The 20,067-nt window shown below is 43.4% G+C and overlaps 2 protein-coding genes across 2 annotated transcripts; both read left to right on the plus strand.

The window, feature by feature from the left end:
- Positions 1-519: 519 nt before the first annotated feature.
- Positions 520-14,784, plus strand: LOC116522344 (zinc-binding protein A33-like). The gene is made up of 6 exons (XM_032237222.1): positions 520-960; positions 6,877-6,972; positions 8,233-8,469; positions 10,370-10,392; positions 12,868-12,992; positions 14,234-14,784. The coding sequence occupies exons 1-6, from the start codon at positions 520-522 to the stop codon at positions 14,782-14,784; spliced, it is 1,473 nt and encodes a 490-aa protein (XP_032093113.1).
- A 2,678-nt stretch (positions 14,785-17,462) lies between these two features.
- Positions 17,463-19,446, plus strand: LOC116522346 (olfactory receptor 10AG1-like; the record flags this gene model as incomplete). The annotated part of the gene is made up of 2 exons (XM_032237223.1): positions 17,463-18,378; positions 19,436-19,446. Coding segments are annotated over exons 1-2 (927 nt in total), but the record flags the coding sequence as incomplete, so codon positions are not given.
- Positions 19,447-20,067: the final 621 nt, after the last annotated feature.

A 20,067-nucleotide genomic window follows, 5' to 3' on the forward strand; every position in this document is an offset into this window, starting at 1 on the left:
TGATCAGATTCAGGTGTGGTTTCAGTGGAAGCCCTTTAAAAACAATAGCGAATTCTTCGGAAGGTGTGCTAAGGCTTGTCTGGGCAGGGTTGACTGGATGAGAAGAATCCATTAAGAGAATCCTATTTTGAAAAAGAAGGCAGCCAAGAGCTTTGCAAAGGAGACTGGGCTCTGCAGTTCATTTTGCTTACATTTGTTCAAAATCGGTTCTATTACCCCTGGAGCACGTTTTTAAAAAGCGCCAAGAAGGGAAAGAAAATGAGGAAGTAAGGACGAAGGACCGAAAGCTCAGAAACACCGTCAAATGTTGCATTTGTAACGGAGAGTAACCCAGGGGGAGTGGTCAATTCAATAACTGAGAAGACAAAAGTTCAAGATCTGAAGAGGTAACAAACCAGAGAAGAAACTTGAGAGGTAAAATACAACTGGGAAGAGCAAGGAAGCTTTCTGAGGAGACAGGAAGGAGCTATCAAGTAAATCTTATCCTTTTCTGATTTGGGAAAGATTGTTCTTTTTTCCATGGCTGCCCCAACAGGCATAGAACGCTTTGCTGAGGATCTTCGCTGTTCTATTTGCCTGGAGCTCTTTTCAGACCCCGTCATACTGGAATGCGGGCACAACTATTGCCAGGCCTGTATCACTCGGTTCTGGGCTGAGATCCCTAACAACCACGAGGAGGACATGCCACCAACACTTCCTACTTGCCCAGAATGTCGGCGTGAAATCCCCGGTGGCAAATATACACCTAATCGGGTGCTGGGACAGCTGGCTTGCAAAGCCCAAGAATCTCTTTTGGTCCAGGCTGGTGATGAGGACACCAACGGGGATAAAGATGATGATGAGGAGATGCAGGGGGAAAAGCTGTTTTGTACTGAAGATGGGTGCCTGGCGAGAGCTTTACAACCAGATCACTGGGGCCACCAGTGTCTCCCTCTGGTTGAAGCTGTGGAGCACTTCAAGGTCAGTAGAAGGGGCTTGTGGAATCGGTTGACTAGGAAGAGGGGTCCAGAACATATGTTCTTGGGGTTGCTGATGGAAAATGAGAAGATATAGGCTATCTGAAAGGAAGCAAGGCAAAGCAACTGAGTGTTAAGGAAGTGAGGGCAAGCTTAGTTATTGAAATGGAAGTACAACTTATTACTTTACAACCATTTGTTTGAAGTGGTATAGGACTTCATGCCTAAGCAGGGGGTTGGACTAGAAGACCTCCAAGGTCCCTTTCAACTCTGCTATTCTGTTCTAAAACAATGGTATTCATAAAAAAAATGGTCCTCACATCTATGAACTTCGCAGCATCTCCATGGTCAAAGGCTTATGATCAACTGTTGATCAATTGTGATCACCAAGATTGTCATTTGGAACAGTCCCAGCCAGCTTCTCATATGCAAAGCCAATGTTGAAACCGGCAAGGGGCTTGCAAATCAGAGTTGCATGGTATTTCACCTAAACTTTCCTCATCCAAGATTGTGGAACTTCCCTCATGAATAGGCAAGATCTCATGAAGTTTCCCTTAACGATCGCTTCATTTAGCAACAGAGTGGCTGGTCCCAATTATGATTGGGGACTCCCTGTGGACAAGGGAGGCGGTGGGCTCAGTGGCTAAGAAGCTGAGCTTGTCGATCAGAAAGGGTTGGCAGTTTGGTGGTTTGAATCCCTAGCGCCATGTAATGGAGAGAGCTCCCATTACTTGTCCCAGCTTCTGCCAACCTAGCAGTTCAAAGCATGTTAGAAAATGCAAGTAGAAAATAGGACCACCTTTGGTGGGAAGGTAGCAGCGTTCCGGGCGCCTTCGGCGTTTAGTCATGCCGGCCACAATGACCACAGAGATGTCTTCAGACCAGCGCTGACTCTTCGGCTTTGAAACAGAGATGAGCATTGCCCCCTAGAGTCAGTAATGACTAGCACGTATGCGCGAGGGGAATCTTTATCTTTACTTGTGGACATATTGAAGAAGATAATAAGGCTATTCACTGACTATTAGTTATGCTAACAAAGATTAGACGGTTTATTTATCTATTTATTGGGCATCATACATTCAAAGAAAGATAAAATATTTAAATTAATATAATAGTCTAAATTTTTAAAAAACAGCAATAACTATATAACACATATAAAAATTAAAACATGGAAGGATTCAAAACACTTATATTTGAGGCCCAGAAAGTAGTGATCTGAGTAGCTGCATTATGGGTCAGGAACCAATTATCTGTTGCACATGGTCCACCAAGATTATGGGAAAACGGATTCAGGATATGTAGAAACAATGTGCCACCAATTACAGTGTCTGGGGGTGTTTTTCTGGTGGGTTTCCCAGAAACATCTGGCTATCCGCAGCATCTGGATCGCAGAGCATTACACTGTACATTATGTTTTGAACTGGGCCTTGTCCAACCTTTGGAGCTGCTAAGTGTGTTAAACATTTTGTGGGCCTCTGGTAGGCATTTGCAAATGTATATGTGCGTGGGTGTGATTGCTGATTCCCAAACCAGCTGCCAGGATTGTGCGATCAGTTGCATAACCCCGTTTTTCAAAAGGGGAAACTTTTGAAAACTCTTCCTCCTCTCTTTAAGCCCTCCAGACTTCTATCGGTTGTTTTTTATTTTCTGGGGAATGGTAGACAGAATGGCACTAAACACCAAGCAACTGTCACCCCTCATTTCTATAGTTTTGCGAAAATCTTTATGGTTTTCAGAGCTCTGACATTCTTCTCAAGCAGGAGACTGGCAATAGGCTTTGCTGCAGGCAATCTATTGCATTATTTACTACACAGGGGATCAGAAAGAATCTAAAACTAAAATGCTGTATTATCTAGCCATGTTTAAGTCTTATCAGATTATTGTCTTCTTCAATAGGGTGGTGTAGTCGTGCTTACTTTTGAAAACAATGGTATATTTTGCAGCAAAAACTTACACCCCTCTGTGTTTCGGGAGGCCACCTTCTCTTCATCCTCAATAGTGTTTAGCGTTGCAAAGTCTGAGCATTTTTGGGATGCTTGTTTTAAAATTCCATCAACCGCCTTCCTCAGTATGGTGCCAGGCCGATTTTGACATGTATACTGCATGCGGATTACACTTCTTGGGAAATGGGGCTGCAAACACATCTGGAGGGCCCCAGAGTGAGGGAAATTGTTCTAGGATTTCTCAAAGACAAAGTTTGCTGTGTCCATACCGAAGGATTCTGTTTTGTGGTGCTTATTGTGCCGTTGTGTAGCTCAGAAAAAGTTATTGAAAATTGGCTTAGCTAGTCTGCCCTTGTGATAAGTGCCCTTCCTTCCTTCCTTCTTCCTTCCTTCCTTCCTTCCTCCCTCCCTCCCTCCCTCCCTCCCCTCCCTCCTTCCCCTTTCTTCTTCTCTATCTCTTTCTCCTCTTCCAATGAAAAGTAGGGATGGTTAGAAGGAAATAGAAAAGGGGGCTCTGGAATTTTCTTGTTTTATACATGTGCATTCAGAACATTATAGTTAGTCCTGATAGAAACTGTGCCATTGCCAGCTATAGATACCTATCACATTTCCTCGAAAATAAGACAGCATCTTATTTTCTTTTAACCCCCCAAAATAAGCGCATGGCCTTATTTTCGGAGAGGTCTTATTATTTTTGAGGTGCAGAAGGCCCCTTAAACCGCTGCCTGTGGATCAGCTAATCCAGAGAGGGCTGGAAGTTTGTCTCTGTTTCTGGCACACTCTTTGCCAGCCTAGTGTCGCTGGGCCTGCCTCTCTTTTTGCGGCCGCCACTAAGAGAAGGAGCGTGGTAACTGGGGTTTGCAGGAATGGAATTCCATGTGGATAACAGGTGCATGTGGGGCACATGGGTCATGTTCCCCTTTCTGCCCCCAGGAAATGGCGGGCACTGGCTACGCATGCGGTTAAATATTTTAGAGGAGGTCTTATTTTCGGGGGAGGGCTTATTTTAGCGCGTGCGCTCAAAAGCCTGATTGGGCTTATTATCCCGGGAGGTCTTATTTTCGGGGAAACAGGGTATTTAAGCTTTTCCTACCCTCTTTTGTATACAACTGTTAACTCACAATGCAGGCATAATGAGAAGAAGGAAGTTCTTCCACACTACCTTTCTATATGTCAGGGATTTTTTTTTTTTACATACTAATCAGTTGTGGCACAACTGAGAATTACTTAACAGCAATCTGAAACACTGCAATTCAGTCTAATGAACAGTTTATTAATATGTTTCTCACACGTCTCTGCCAACTGATTGCCATATTTTTCCTTCGGTTTAAAAAAAACAATTATTCACATGGTTTGAGCTCTTGTTTCGCAACTCCGGACAAACAGTCCTTATTAGATGGATTTTGTTTCAGTCTCTTGTTGTGTTCTTCACCATGTAAGCTAACCTTTGGCTACCACACCCAGCACTGACTGTGGTTTGCTCAACTGTGGGAGATCCATATTTGCCTTATTCACCTCTTCTCCTTAGCTGCATGTTGAACATTAAGTGAGAATTACTACATGTTGGGAGATTAAAAAAATAACCACAAGAGAAACAATTCCAAACCCAGAGAAGAAGCCAGAATGAGCCAGGTGCCACATCACTGGTTAGATGGTTTGGAGATTTGTTTTTTTTAAAAGTTGAATTCTAAGTGCCCATCCAGATGCCACCTATATTATCTCTAACAGTTGGCATAGTTGAAGAATGAGCAAAACATTTTTCCCAGAACAGCTTCAGGTTGACCTCATCCTTCCTTCCTTCTGAGTCGGTAAAATGAGGATCCAGATTGTTGGAGTCAGTAATAAACACCTAGAGAGGCTGTTAAAGCATGATAGCAGTATTCCAGTATTTGAGAGGCTACCACAAAGAGGAGGGGGTCAATTTATTTTCCAAAGCACCAGAAGGCAGGAGACGAAATGATGGAAACTAATCAGAGAGAGAATCAACTTGAATTAAGGAGAAACTTCCTACTGTAACAGCGAGGACAATTAACCAGTGGAAAAGATTGTCTTCAGACATTGTGGGTGTTTCATCAGTGGAGGTTAAAAAGAGACTGGGCAGTCACTTGTCTGAAATGGTATAGAATCTCCTGCTTGAACAGCGGGCTGGACTAAAAGACCCCCAAGATATAGAATTCTAAGTGCTATTTCTATTGTCTTGGGGTAAACTGTGCAAATGCAAGCATGTGTGTTTCCAATTTTGTGAACTGTATGCAGAATGAATGGAATTATTTTGTCCTGTGTGTGAATACATGAATGCAAGAGGGTTATTTTTTTTGTCAATATACAGGTATTCCCTGACTTACAGATATTTGTTTAATGCGGGTTAAGGTTACAACAGCACTAAAAATAAGGTGACTTATGATCAGGGGTGGATTGAAAAATTTCAGCAACAGGTTCTCTGGCCAATTGCTGGGTGGGCGTGGTCATGGTGGGCGTGGCCTAGTCAGCTTCCTGCACCATGACGGCTGGGGGGGGGGGAGGGTGTTTTAATGTATGTATGACGAAAAGAAGCCCTCCGGAGGCTGGAAACGGATCTGATTCCAGACTTCCGGTACTTCTGGTAGGCTGGTTTTTCACCCTCTCAGAGGCGCTGTGCGGGCCCTGCACTTACCTGACGTGATGAACGGGCTGCATGGAGACTCCTGGGAGGGGCGGTGTGGTGCGGTGTGGGCAGGGTCAGCCAGTCCTTGTAACTACTAGTTTGGTGAACCAGATTAAAATCAACATCCAGTATCCAATATTCGACCTCAGCGATACACAGGTACCCGCCCTGGGAATTTACCATATGTTCTGCAAGCCCTGACCACTGCTCCATTCGAATCTATGAGAACTGCTAGTATTCGGTCCTTGACTTTTAAAACTGCCTTCTTAGTATCAATTACTTCTGCTAGGAGGGTATCAGAGATTGCGGCGTTCTCTGTCAGGGAGGACCTGTATATCGTCCATCATGATCGGGTCATCCTGCATCTCGACCCTTCTTTCATACCAAAAGTGATTCTCACTTTCACAGATCTAAGGAGGTGATCCTCCTGAACTTTTGCCCAGGCCTAAACACCCCAAGGAACGCGTCTGGCACAAGCTGGACGTTCGACGAGCCGTCCGCATATATATGAACAGGACTAAGGGCTTCAGACATTCAGAGTCATTCTTTGTGTCGTTTCAGCCTGGGTCGTAAGGTCTCATCTTCAACCATTGGGCGTTGGCTGTGGGCCTGCATCAAAATGGTTTATGAAACATCAGGGCAGGACTGTGCCAGGTCGTGTGACGGCACACTCCACAAGGAGTGCTGCCACTACAGCAGCCTGGGCAACCCAAGCGTCCATCATTGACATTTGCAGAGCTGCTACATGGGTGTCCCCCACAGCTTTAAATCAGAAAATTATAAAATTGACCCCTTTGCCTCAGCCGAAGCCTCCTTTGGAAGACATGTTTTGCAGCAAGTTGCCCTCGGCTCCGGACAATCTGGACACGACTTCGACACTCCCTGGGACAAAATAGCTTGGGCATGTCCATGCTAGGACTCTCCAAGCAGTGCACAGGAGAAGACCATTGGCTTACCTGAACGGTCATTCTCTGGGCACTGTGGGAGAGTCCAAGTCCTTCCTAATCGTAATGCTGAACCTTGGACCTTGCCGGGTTTATTGCAAGGTCCAGGTTCAGCATTACGATTAGGATACTTGAAGGGCATCCTACAGCAGACAAAAACTTCATTTTTAAACTGACCTCAATGAGGCAAAGGAGGCGTGACCAAAGAAAAATCTACTCAGTCCTAGGGCAGATAGGCTGTGTTAACCCATGCTTGGACTCTCCCGCAGCACCCAGAGAACAACCGTTCAGGTAAGCCAACATCATTTTCATTGATCTCACATGAACAATAACTGTGAATGAGTTGCTGTAATCTGGTTCTATCTTGTGGGGTCTCTGCTTCCCTCCAGGGGATCTTAACAACATCTCAAGCACAGCTGGAATCCAAAATTCAAGCAGAAAGATCTGTTGAAGAGCAGAGGGCCCAGAAACCTCCAGAAATCACAGTAAGTCAAATCTTCCATGTTGCTGAACCTATTGAGGATATTTTTGACATGCTCAGCCAACAGTGGTTCTTTAGAAGGCAAGTGAAAGTAACAGTAGCGATACTGTGTGGTGCCAAATTAAACTTTTAGTGTTATGCAGATATAGTGTTGAGTGGCATGGTGGCCAAGTGGTGAAGATGCTCACTTCCCACTTGGAAGACTGAGAGTTTGATTCTAGGTAGCGGCAGACGTTTCTGTCCAAGGCCGCAAAGAGAAAAGCGTCAGGGAGGGAATCTGGCCAGTAAATGCTCAGTTCCATCTAGCTGCCCTGACGCTACCCTGAATTAAGGGATTATAGGTTATAAAAAGGGAATATATATATAGAGAGAGATTGTACATTCAAACCAATGTAGGTTGGGGAATTCTGGGAGTTGTAGTCTACAAATCTTAAAATTGTCGAGTTTGGGAAATACAAATCTAAATTATGAATAAAATCAGTTCATAAATGAGATGGAGGTTGAATGGATAGGTAGGTAGGAAGGTAGGAAGAAAGGTAGGTAGGTAGATAGGTAGGTAGATAGATGATGGATGGATGGATGGATATATAGATGTATGTATGTATGTATGTATGTATGTATGTATGTATGTATAGATAGTGTTGATAGATGATAGATAGATAGATAGATAGATAGATAGATAGATAGATAGATAGATAGATAGATAGATAGATATAGATAGATAGATAGCTGGATGGATGGATGGATAGAGATAGATAGCTAGCTGGATGGATGGATGGATAGATACATAGATAGATAGATAGGTAGCTGGATGGATGGATAGATAGATAGATAGGTAGGTAGGTAGGTAGGTAGGTAGGTAGGTAGGTAGGTAGATAGATAGATAGATAGATAGATAGATAGATAGATAGATAGATAGATAGATAGATAGCTGAATGCACGAATGGAGAGATCATAGATATATAAACATTTGTATGGTTGGGGCTGGTTAGTATCTGATGGGAGACCACCAAAAATGTCAAATTAGACAGAAAAGTTAAAAAAAAAAACCTAACAGCAGGTTAAAATAAAGTCCGTATTATTCAAAGAAATGTCACAAATGAGCCCATATGATTGGAAGCTTGATTTAGTTGGAGACTTGACTTTATTTTCCACTAAACTACGCCACTGGGCAACTCGAAGGGGCCTCCTTGATGTACAGTACTTTCTAAAAGCAGAGGTGGTGGTGGGGATCTCATGCATTCCTCCTCCTTCTCCTCCCGAGGCCCAACGGCTGCGTCTGGAGCAGAATGTCTCTGCCCAATTCATGGAGCTCCATCAGTGGCTTCAGGAGAAGGAGGCTGCGCTGATCAGAGAGATCCAGAGAGAGGAAAAACTGCTTCTGAGTGAACTGGACAGGAACCAGAGGAACAGCCAAGAGCAAATCCGCACAGCCAATGAGCAAATAGCTAAGATCCAGGCTCGGCTTGCGATGGAACCGGACTCCGAAAGCTTCCTTAAGGTCAGTGCATTTCTCAGGCCATAGCAACTTAGACTTGTATACCGCTTCACAGCCTCTCTAAGCGGTTTATAGAATCAGCATATTGTCCCCACAATCTGGATCCTCATTTTACCCACCTTGGAAAGGGTGAAAGGCTGAGTCAACCTTGAACCGGTGAGATTTGAACTGCCAAATTGCAGTCAGCGGCAGTCAGCAGAAGTAGCCTGCAGTACTGCACTCTAATCACTGCGCCACCGCGGCTCATAGCGACTGTTCAAAGTTACAGTGATGCTAAAAAAAAGTAACTTACAGCTTGGTCCTCGCAGTTACAATGGTTGCAGCAATCCTGCAGTAACAGCAATGCTACCCGGTCCCTTGGCTACCAGTTTTATCATGGTTGCAGTATCCCACTGACATGTGATAGCCAGTTGCCATCTTCCCCAGCAGCATCTCTGACAAGCAAAATCAACGGGGAATTAGTTGAAACTTGTGGCCATATGATGTTGCACTTAATGACCAGGAGGGGGAAAAAAAGTTGTGCGATTGGGTGTGGCCACATGATGCCTGGCTAGGGTTCACACCGCTTAACAATGGATTTTACAGTCCTAATTGTGCCGTGGTGGTGCAGAGGTTAGAGTGCAGTCTGCAGGCTACTTCTGCTGACTGCCAGCTGCCAGCAGTTCAGCAGTTCGATTCTCACCGGCCCAAGGTTGTCTCAGCTTTCTATCCTTCCGAGGTTGGTAAAATGAGGACCCAGATTGTTGGGGGCAATACGTTGACTCTGTAAACTGCTTAGAGAGGCTGTAAAAGCACTGTGCAATGGTATATAACTCTGAGTGCTATTGCTATAAGTCAAGGACTTACCTATGTATCTTCAGTATTCAAGATCACATGCAGTTTTCCTTTCACCTAACTTAAGATTTTTCGCATTGCATTATCAGTAGGGTCGATTTTTGAGCAACTCAGTATTTCCTTTCCAAAGAATCTTCCTAAGCCTTAATAAGTTGCCATCTAACCAAGTCTCCCTCTGTGGTGTGATCTTCCTGCCAAAAAAGATATTTATTCTCCACTAATTTGTCTTTGAACACTTGAAAGTCTATCACAGAGAAGAGGGTATAGATTCATTATCCCCAGCCGCCAAGGTAGGAGACGAACCAATGGGTGGAAGCTTTACAGTATATGGAGACAACCAAGCTCAAAATAAGGAGGATGTTTCCTCACCATAAAAGCAATTAAACAGTGGAACAGGTTGTCCTTTGGAGGTGTGGACTTCCATCATTGCAGGTTTGCAAGCAATGGTTGGACAAGTAATTGTCCAACTCTTTGTCCAATTCCTACTCTGCCTAGAAATTCCTACTGTCAGAAACCCGTGGCTCTGGAGCCGCATGTGGCTCTTTCATCCCTCTGCGGCACCCTGTCGCCAGTCAGTGCCACAATTTTGAGAGGAGCCTCTGGTTTGTGTGTGTGTGTGTGGGACAATGTGCCAGGAGAAGACTCTATGGCAAGGAGTGGGTTTTCCAGTCAGCTCCAAAATTGATAAGGCTTTCAGTTAGGACAGGTAGAGGAAAAAGGATGCTGCACTAGGAGGAGACTCTATGGTGTCTTCCGGTCAGCTCCAGAATTGAATGTGGGGCTTCTGATTAGAACCTTTATGGGTCCCGGTGCTTTCTTTTGTGTGGGAAATGGGTCCAAATGGCTCTTTGAGTGTTTAAGGTTGCTGACCCCTGGGCTAGAGGATTGGACTAGAAGATCTTCAAGAGCCCAATGATTCCACAATTCAACGGGAAAGATGGTGGCATTCCTCTTTCTTCCATTAGATGAATTTTGGTGAGCCCAGTTTAAAGGAATGGGATAAAGAAGACAGGAAACTATTCTTAACAGCTGGCCTTTCTCTGATCATTCTTACTATTTCTTTCCACAGGATATCAAAGGCTTCGTAGAAAGGTGAGTATTTCTTCTTGGTGAACCAGTGTCCTGATGTTCTGTTGGTCTTTTATAAGTGGAGGCCTTCCATTGAGTTATTTTACTTTGGTTTATTAATAATACCTACAATACAGTAATTATCTCCTGTTCTTTGTTTGGCTTGGAGCTTTCCCTCACTCCTGAGCTGAAATCCTCTGCACTCTTCCTTGAATCAGTGGAAGACTATGTCAGCACGACATTGCCTATTTTCATTTCTGATCCCTACTGCCTCTGATTCCAGATTCAACGATCTGCCCAAAAATATTAACCGTGAATAAATCTCAGAGCAACCTTGCAAGTTGTTGTGAGGTTAAAATGAGAGCTGATTGCTCAACAAAGCCAGCCTGATGTAGAAGTTAAGACACCAGATTAGAAAACTGGAGACTGTGAAGATAGGTGGCAAATAAGTTTAGCAAATAAATAAATTCTAGTCCTATTTAGCAGTGGTGGTATTCAATTTTTTTTTTTTTTACCAGCGGTTCTGTGGGCATGGCTTGGTGGGCTTGGCAGGGGAAGGATACGGTAAAGTCTCCATTCCCATCCCACTCCAAGGGAAGGTTACTGCAAAATACCCATTTTCTCCCCAGTCCAGGGGAAGGATACTGTAAAATCTCAATTCTCTCCCCATTCCAGGGAAAGAATGCTGTAAAATCTCCATTCCCACCCCACTCTAGGGGAAGGATACTGTAAAATCTCAATTCTCTCCCCCCCTCCAGGGGAAGGATACTGTAAAATCTCCATTCCCTCCCCATTCCAGGAGATGGATACCCACCCACCCACCCACCCCACTCTAGGGGAAGGATACTACAAAATCTCAATTCTCTCCCCATTCCAGGGAAAGAATGCTGTAAAATCTCCATTCCCACCCCACTCTAGGGGAAGGATACTGTAAAATCTCAATTCTCTCCTCCCTCCAGGGGAAGGATACGGTAAAATCTCAATTCTCTCCCCCCTCCAGGGGAAGGATACTGTAAAATCTCCATTTCCACCCCACTCCAGGGGAAGATACTGTAAAATTCCCATTTCCTCCGAATCAGCTGGGACTCGGGAGGCAGAGGATAGATGGGGGTGGGGCCAGTCAGAGGTGGCATTTACTGGTTCTTCAAACTACTTAAATTTCTGCTACCAGTTTTCCAGAACTGGTCAGAACCTGCTGAATATCACCTCTGCTGTGTAGACACAAACCAGCTCGGTGACCATGGCCAGTCACTCTCTCTCAGCCCTAGGAAAGAGGCAATGGCGAACCACTTCTGAAATCTTGCCAGGAGTCAATGCTGACTTGAAAACAGAAAATAATACTAATACCAATACTACCAATACTACCAATACTACCATACTACTAATACTACTAATAACAAAAAAATTGCTGCAGACTGTGAAAATGGAGAACATTATTAAAACAACAAAAACTAAACAGAATATAAGGAAGAACAGCTGGATGACAGATTAAATAGATGGAAAACCAAAGCTTTACATGTAAAGCACTTGAAAAATATTGAAGGAAAATGTGATAACAACTTGACATGGGGATGGGTTAAGATGGGAACCATCAAGAAAGAAACAGACGGTTTAATACTTGCTGTTCAAGACCAAACACTACAAACAAGCTACAAAAATCTACTGACAATCCAAACTGCCCACTTTGCAATGACCAAGTTGAAACTGTTTCACATTTAATACGTGAGTGCAGCAAAATTGTGCAAATTGATGGCAAAGCCAGACATGACCAAGTTGCTAAATTAATTCACTGGTCATATGTAAAAATATGACTTACCTGTGTCCGGAAAAGCATGGGAACATAAAGTGGAAAAAGTTGTTGAAAATAAGAAAGTGAAGATCTTGTGGGACTTTTTAATACAGAAGGATCGTCATTTGGAACACAACACACCATATATCACAGATGTTGAAAACCAAAGCATACAATGATATCTATGTACCACGAGTTGCCAGAGTCGAAGAAAAAGAACTGGAAAAAATCATGAAATATCGCAACCTGGCCAAACTACATGATTATGGATGAAATATGTGACAGTGATATTCATTGTCATCGGGCCACTTGGCACCATGTCCAAGAATTTTACAAAGTACATAAAGAAATTGCAGCTTCATGCAATAACACCAGCAGAACTGCAAAACACTGCGCTACTTGCAAAAACATACATTTTAAGAAGATACTTGGCCCATACCTAGGATGCTGGCAGCAACCCATATCAACTATCAGAGCCAGTCAATAATATTTATGATACATTTTAAAATGTTCAGTTGACTGAGTTTCATGTTTAAGGAATAAAAGATAATACCAATACTAACAGTAATAAAATTTCCTCGGTACATCATTTTAAGCTGAAGGAAAGGTAGTATTGAGAGCGTTAGAAATTCCCAGATAAGGCCACCAGATGGCGATCAAGATCAAGCCATGGCATTGCACAGTTCTTGCTGATTTTTCTCTCTTTGCAGATACTGCCCTGGTGAGGACAAGACAAGCCCATTTCCTGTGATTTCTCGCGATTTCAATTTAGGTCAGTTTAAAGGGCCTATTCAGTACATGGTCTGGAGAGAGATGTTGCTGGCCTTAAGACCTTGTGAGTATCAAGGGTGAACAGCATTAAAATTACAACAAAGCTGAGTGAATTACAGGGTGATTTCATCGTGCATAACTCATTTCAGTTCTGGATCACAGCAAGGGTGGCATCGTGGTTAGAGTATTAAGCTAAGCTGCAGCCTTGCCTGAAATGGGACTCTCCCTATATTGTGGATTACAACTCCCATCAACTGCAGATAACCGGTTGGTTCCCAGGCTGATAAAAAAGAGTCAGGAGGCTGTTATAGACAGACAAATCTTTCCATTGTCAGTGAAAAGTCACACCTCTTTCCCAGATCATAGGAAAGCTGTCAGAAAAGAAATAATAATAATAAAAGTTTCACCCTTAATGTACACGTTGGATCTAAACAGTTCAGCAGCTGAAATTGTTCTAAAGCCCATTCTTTTCAATTCAAAACATGCTGCTCAAATGAATTCTGAAAACATTGTGGCTGGAAAGAATCATGATAAGCAGCTGCCAAGGAGCATAACAGTTTGCTTAATGTTTATGGATGATGGGAATACTAGTGCTCAGCTCCTGGATGAAACCAGGTTAAGGTTAAGGACACTAAGCTCCCAAACCACCATTCAGTCTGGTGCCATCTTTTAACTTAACGTATTTTTCGGAGTATAAGAGGCACTTTCCCCACCCCTAAAAGAGAGCGAAAATTTGGTTGCGTCTTATACACCGAATGTAGCGCAGCCCACCTGTTGGCCTCCACCCTTTGGCCTCTGCCTCCCAGCAATTTGCCTCCTTGCAGCAAACAACAAACAGCCTGTTTCAGTTTCAGCTTCAGCACAGCCTGATTAGCACAAGCAGCTGATTGTTGGTTGGATCGGCCTCCCGATGATCAGCTGTTTAAGGCTGCAGGGATCGCCATAGCCTATTGCTGCCTCCACACACCTCATTTTCGGCATCCACATCTTATTTTTGACCTCCATGTGATCCATTTTCCACCCATTCCGATCCCCGCCACCTGGAATGATGGAAAATGGGGCGTGCAGAGGCCAAAAATGTGGTGTTCAGAGGCTGAAAGCAACAGTCCCAAATTCACTAAAATTTGTCTAGTTTTTAGCAGGAGAATAACAGGATTTTTTGGTTGACATTGCTGAAAACTGATGTGAATTTGAATTGTCTACTTGGCATAAACCTGGGTTTTTTTTTTTTTTTACAACTTCTTAGATGGACATTTCCAAAGTTGTCAAATAAGGGTAACTCTCTCATTGTTCTCCTTCCAACAGTCCCTTCATATATTACCTTGGATCCTGCCACCAATCATCCCAACCTCATGCTCTCCAAGGATCTTGACACAGTACGCTTGGAAGATAACCCCGAAGAAGTGGTCCCAGATGGTCCAGAAAGATTTAGCAAGACTGTATGCGTGCTGGGTGCCCAGGGATTTACTTGTCAGTGCCATTATTGGGAGGTAGAAGTTGGAAACAAAACCAGCTGGGATATTGGAGTGGCCAAGGAGTCGGTGAACAGGAAGGAGGCTAAAGTCACCGTCAAGCCCAGCAATGGTTTTTGGGCCATTTGGCTACGGAACGGCAATGAGTACAAGGCCCTTGACTCTCCTTCCAAACAGCTGCTCCTCAAGGTCAAGCCTCAGAGAGTAGGGGTCTATTTGGACTATGAAGGAGGACAAGTCTCTTTTTATGATGCTGACACCATGACCCACATCTACACCTTTCTGGATGACTTCTACGAGTGCCTGTACCCCATGTTCAGCCCCGGGGTCAACAAAGATGGCCTCAACGGTGAACCCCTCTGCCTCCTGCACCCACGGATCTAGCAAGGACTATGTAAGAGCTATTGGGATCTGTGTTGACATTTATTTCAGTTGTGAATAGTCTGAAAATGGTCTAACACAGTGATGGCGAACTTTTTAGGCACCGAGTTGCCCAAACCGGAACATGCGTGAATGTATGCACACCGCAGTGCCGGAAACCCAAAGACCAGCTGGCCGGCATTCACATGCCTGTTTTTTTGGCTGTTTTTCAGGCTGTTTTGTGGGTCATTTTCAGGCCGTTTTTAGAGCTGCTTTTGGCCTGAAAATGACCCCCAAAACAGCTAGAAAAATGGTCTGGGTTTTGGCTGCTTTGGGGGCTGTTTTGAGGCCATTTTCCAGCACTCTGGCATCTGTAAAGACCAGCTGTGCATGTGGACAGTGGAAACCCAAAGACCAGCTGGATGGCATGCACATGCCTGTTTTTTGGCTCTTTTTTTGGCTGTTTTCAGGACGTTTTGGGGGGTCATTTTTGACCCAAAGAAACAGCCAGGAAAACAGTCTGTTGTTTGGCTGTTTTTGGACCCGTTTTCAGGCTGTTTTCCTGTGCTCTGGCACGCCCAAAGACCAGCTGTGTATGCGCACACCGGAAACCAGAAGAGCAGCTGGCGATGGCGCACATGCTCAGAGAGGGCTCTATACATCTATAGATCTATACCTCTTCATTTAGAAGACATTTTGAGAAATGAGAAGTTTCACATAGGCAGCAGATGCTTCTGTGGCTCATTCTCCTTAAGTGGATTTTACAAATCAAACAATAACAACATTCTGGTTGCTAAAAAAAATTAATAAGTTTGTGTTTTGAAAAGTATCTAAGGGGCCCAAATGCTTTGGGGCACTTGTCATTACTCCTGGGAGAGAAAGTACACCTGTTCACTGGGGAAGCCTCATGGGGAATGCAGCAATATAGAAGACATGGGTTGAGCCAACCAGAGATTTTCTTCTCTGAATTTTCTTCTCGGATCAGATTTTCAAAGGTAAGGGCAAAGGTAAGCGTTTGTGAGCAGGGGTACACTGTCTTAATTTTTTAATATAATTTCAGGATAAAATCAATCCTTTAAAAAAGAATTGTAGGTTCTAAAAGGCCCTTTGTTGTTGTTGTTAGTTGGGAAGTCGTGTCCGACCCATTGCGACCCCATGGACAATATTCCTCCAGGCCTTTCTGTCCTCTACCATCCTCTGGAGTCCATTTAAGTTCAGGCCTATTGCTTCAGTGATTCTATCCAGCCACTTCATTTTCTATATTGTCCCCTTCTTCTTTTGCCCTCAATGTTTCCCAGCATGAGGCTCTTCTCCAGTCAGTCCTTCCTTCTCATTAGGTGGCCAAAGTATTTGAGTTTCATCTACAGGATTTTCTAAAGGGCATTCAGGGTTGATCTTCTCTAGGACTGACTGGTTTGATCACCTTGCAGTCCAAGGGACTCTCAGGAGTCTTCTCCAGCACCAGAATTCAAAGGCCTCAATTCTTTGTCACTCAGCCTTCCATATGGTCCAACTTTCACAGCTATACATTGCAACTGGGAAAACCATAGCCTTGACTGTAGGAAAAGGCCCTAGTTATGCTGTTTGCAATTGTTCATGAAGGCCCATTTGAGAGTCGCTTGTTTGATAGAATCTCACATAAAACAATAGTTTCCTTTTCATTCCAAGTTGCTGGAATAATTTTCTGCACTTCATGGCTTGTGATGGCAAATGCTCCAACCTGAAATGCATCTGTTGAACTTGATAGTGATTCACTGGGAATTTATAGGCGATCATGATTTGCTATATGGAATAAGTCAATATTAAAATTTTATGCATCCAATCACATACAATAATCTTAAGTTTTTAATTTTTTATTCACTACTACCATTTCAGCCCTGTTTAAACTATACATGATTCTGCTTAATGGTCTAGTGGTTTTAATCTAGAGATTCTTTCACTCTGGGTTAAAGTTCGACTAGCCAAGTCCTTCCTTCGAAAATCTTTGGGAGAAGCCTATGGTGGGATCTGTAAGTTGGCACTTTTAGCTTTATCATATATGGTAAGTTGTCCTCCAATATTTAGTAGAATTAAGTTAATTTGCAGATGCCTTTTTTCTCTTTTTATAAATAACAAGACACTCCCCTCCCACCAAACTGGTACTGTGGTTTAAAAGGAACTGGGAGATTTAGAAAACCCAGATTTATTTAGGATCAGATATAGTTAGAAACATATATTGCACCATCATGGTTTGTTTTAAACAAGAAAATAAAGTACAACTAGGTTCTCTGTCTCTGTGTCTGTCTGTCTTTCTCTCTCTCTCTGTCTGTCTGTCTGTCTCTCTGTTCCTCTCTCTCTCTCTGTCTCTCTGCCTCTGTCTGCCTGTCTGCCTCTCTGTCTCTGTCTTTCTCTCTCTCTGCCTCTGTCCTTCTCAGTCTCTTTCTGTCTCTGTCTGTCTTTCTCTCTCTCTCCCTCTGTCTGTCTGCCTCTCTCTCTCGTCTCTCTCTCTCTCCGCATGCTGCAGGTAGCAATCTTGTTTTCTCCTTCTTACTTTTGTGTAATTACTGTATAGCTAGGATGAGAAATGAGAGGGTGTCATCATCACCAAGGAAATAAATCCATCTTTCTATTAAACAGCAGCAGCAAACAAAGTAACAGATATTTTTTTTTCATTCTTTGTTTCCTCTGATGTCTTGCAGATGAGTCATCATGTGATGTGAATTATGTCCAATCGTTCTTTGCTGGTGACCGAGTTCATCTTTGCTGGGTTTTCTGAACGGCCACAATTGCGTGTGCTCCTCTTCGTCCTGGTTTTCTCCATGTATGTCATGTCCCTTGCTGGAAATACTATCATCACCACCGTGATCAGGCTCAACCCAGTCCTTCATACACCCATGTACTTTTTCTTGACTAACCTCTCCCTCCTAGAAATATGCTACACCACCTCCATTGTTCCTAAGATGCTAGCGAGCTTGATGTCAGAGCATGGCAAGAAGATCCCTCTCTGGGGTTGTGCAACCCAGATGTATTTCTTCACCTTGTTTGGAATCACAGAATGCTGTCTCCTTGCTGCCATGGCCTATGACCGCTATGTGGCTATCTGCAACCCCTTGCGTTATAGCGTCATCATGAACCCAGCGGTCTGCGTCCAGTTCTCAGTGGCCTCCTGGTCCGTAGGATTGGTGGTGGGGCTGGGTCAGACCAACTATGTCTTCAGCTTGACCTTCTGTGGCCCCAATAGGATCAACCACTTCTTCTGTGACATCCCCCCACTCTTGATGCTGGCTTGTGGCGACACCTCCAGAAACGTAATTGCTGTATATATGGTGGCTGTCCTTTTTATCACCACGCCTTTCCTGCTGATCCTGACCTCTTATGTCTACATTGTTATCTCAGTTTTGAAGATCCCATCAGCTGAGGGCCGTCGGAAAGCTTTCTCCACCTGTTCCTCTCATCTCATTGTGGTCTCGCTCTTTTATGGGTCAGGCATCATCACGTACCTTCGGCCCAAATCCAGCTATTCAGCGGAGAGTGACAAACTGTTGGCCCTGTTCTATACAGTGGTGACATCTATGTTGAACCCCATAATCTACAGTTTGAGGAACAAAGAGGTTAAAGTGGCTTTGAGAAGAATGATGGGTAATAAACTATGCTCTGGAGAAGATCCAAACTGATTGTTATTGGAATGGTAACATATCCTGTAATCCTACTGTGAATATTTTTTTCTGACCAAAACTACCATGTTTCCCCGAAAATAAGACAGGATCTTATTTTCTTTTCACCCCCAAAATAAGCTCTTGACTTTATTTTCAGGGAGGTCTTATTATTTTTGAGATGCAGGAGGCGAAGAGTGTGATCACCTCATGGCTGCTGCTGTATTGCAATATTTTCGGGGAGGGCTTATTTTCAGGGGAGAGCTTATTTTAGTGCATGCACTCAAAAGCCCGGTTGGGCTTATTATCCGGGGAGGTCTTATTTTCAGGGAAACAGGGTAGTTATCACCTACATTGTTATATTTTTGTATCTCTGCTGAGACAAGTATGTAAATATTGGTTGGTTGTTTACTCCTTGACCAGAAAAATAATCTGAATAATTGCAATCTAGAAACTCTGGAGTAGGGTATCCTCAGCAGGTGGCCCTGTCTAGTTAGGTCTCAGAGGATCAGTTTGGTTAGTTTTTGGATGGCGATGCATTGGAAGTTCCAAGACTACAGACTAAAGTGGAAAACTGAAAAATAAAATCTTGAAAGAAAGCAAGGATAAACCACTTCTATTTCACAGCCAAGAAAACACCATCTGTTTATTTTAATGCTAGTTATAATCTGGATTGAATTAATGTGACTTCCAAAAGTGCTTTTTCAAGAGGCAACTGGACTTTCTGGTTTTTCTTTGAATATGTTTCACTTCTCATCCAAGAAGCTTCTTCAGCTCTGGCTGGATGGTAGAGAATGGAAGGATTTATACTCCTAGACAGAAGGTCATTTGCTTTCTTTTAGCGAGTCATTGAGGCCACTTGGAGGTTTATCTCTGTCCTCAGGGTCACCTGCGGGGTGCAAATGGGTGTGGAGCCTTCTTGAAAGGTGACCCTGAGGACACAGATAAACCTCTAGGTGACCTTAAAGACTCACTAAAACAATGCAAATGACCAGCTGTCTACAAGGAGTATAAATCCTCCCATTCCCGCAACATCCAGTCAGAGCTGAAGAAGCTTCTTGGATGAGAAGCGAAATGTCTTCAAAGAAAAATGAGATGCATCTTGAAGGAAAAAAAGCACCTTTGGGACAACCATGACCCGGATGACTGAGAATCTCCATAGACATCCTCAAGTAAAATTTTGCAGGTCAAATCAAAACAGTTCTTGACTGCAAAGCATTTTTTTTTTCTGGAAAAAAAATAATATGCTAACTCAGCTATAGGATATCTGTTTAAGTTTCTAAATTACACTCCACCCCTCACAAATAAAATTTCTTAAGGAAATTCAACACTCAACTCAACCATGGTTCAAAAATCCAAGAAATGGTGATTGGCTGGGAAAAGATGATGGGAGGCGCAGAGTACATATTAGGGAACAAGAATATTCTACGATACAGTAACCCATTTCAGGTAGTCCCCTAGTTATAGCTGTAGTGGAACCTGTCCATTAAAGCCGTAAGTCATAATTATGATTGTTTCACAAGTCAGTCGCATGATGGACCCAATTTTACAATCTTTTTATGGTGGTTGCAAAGCAAACATGTTATTAAGCAAACCAATTATTTAGTGGTAGTGCTGCTTTTTGGCAAAACTCATAAAACACGGCCACATGACCATGGGACGCTCCAAATAATAA

The sequence above is a fragment of the Thamnophis elegans genome, chromosome Z (assembly GCF_009769535.1).
Source record: "Thamnophis elegans isolate rThaEle1 chromosome Z, rThaEle1.pri, whole genome shotgun sequence".
Classification (NCBI taxonomy): Eukaryota; Metazoa; Chordata; class Lepidosauria; order Squamata; family Colubridae; genus Thamnophis; species Thamnophis elegans.

What these genes read in the sequence shown, in the direction of transcription:
- LOC116522344 (XM_032237222.1), top strand. Translation starts at nt 520, where the DNA reads ATGGCTGCCCCAACAGGCATAGAACGCTTTGCTGAGGATCTTCGCTGT. An exon ending in AAGCTGTGGAGCACTTCAAG is followed by an intron (nt 961 to 6,876) that starts GTCAGTAGAAGG and finishes GCTTCCCTCCAG; the next exon opens with GGGATCTTAACAACATCTCA. An exon ending in AGAAACCTCCAGAAATCACA is followed by an intron (nt 6,973 to 8,232) that starts GTAAGTCAAATC and finishes TCTCCTCCCGAG; the next exon opens with GCCCAACGGCTGCGTCTGGA.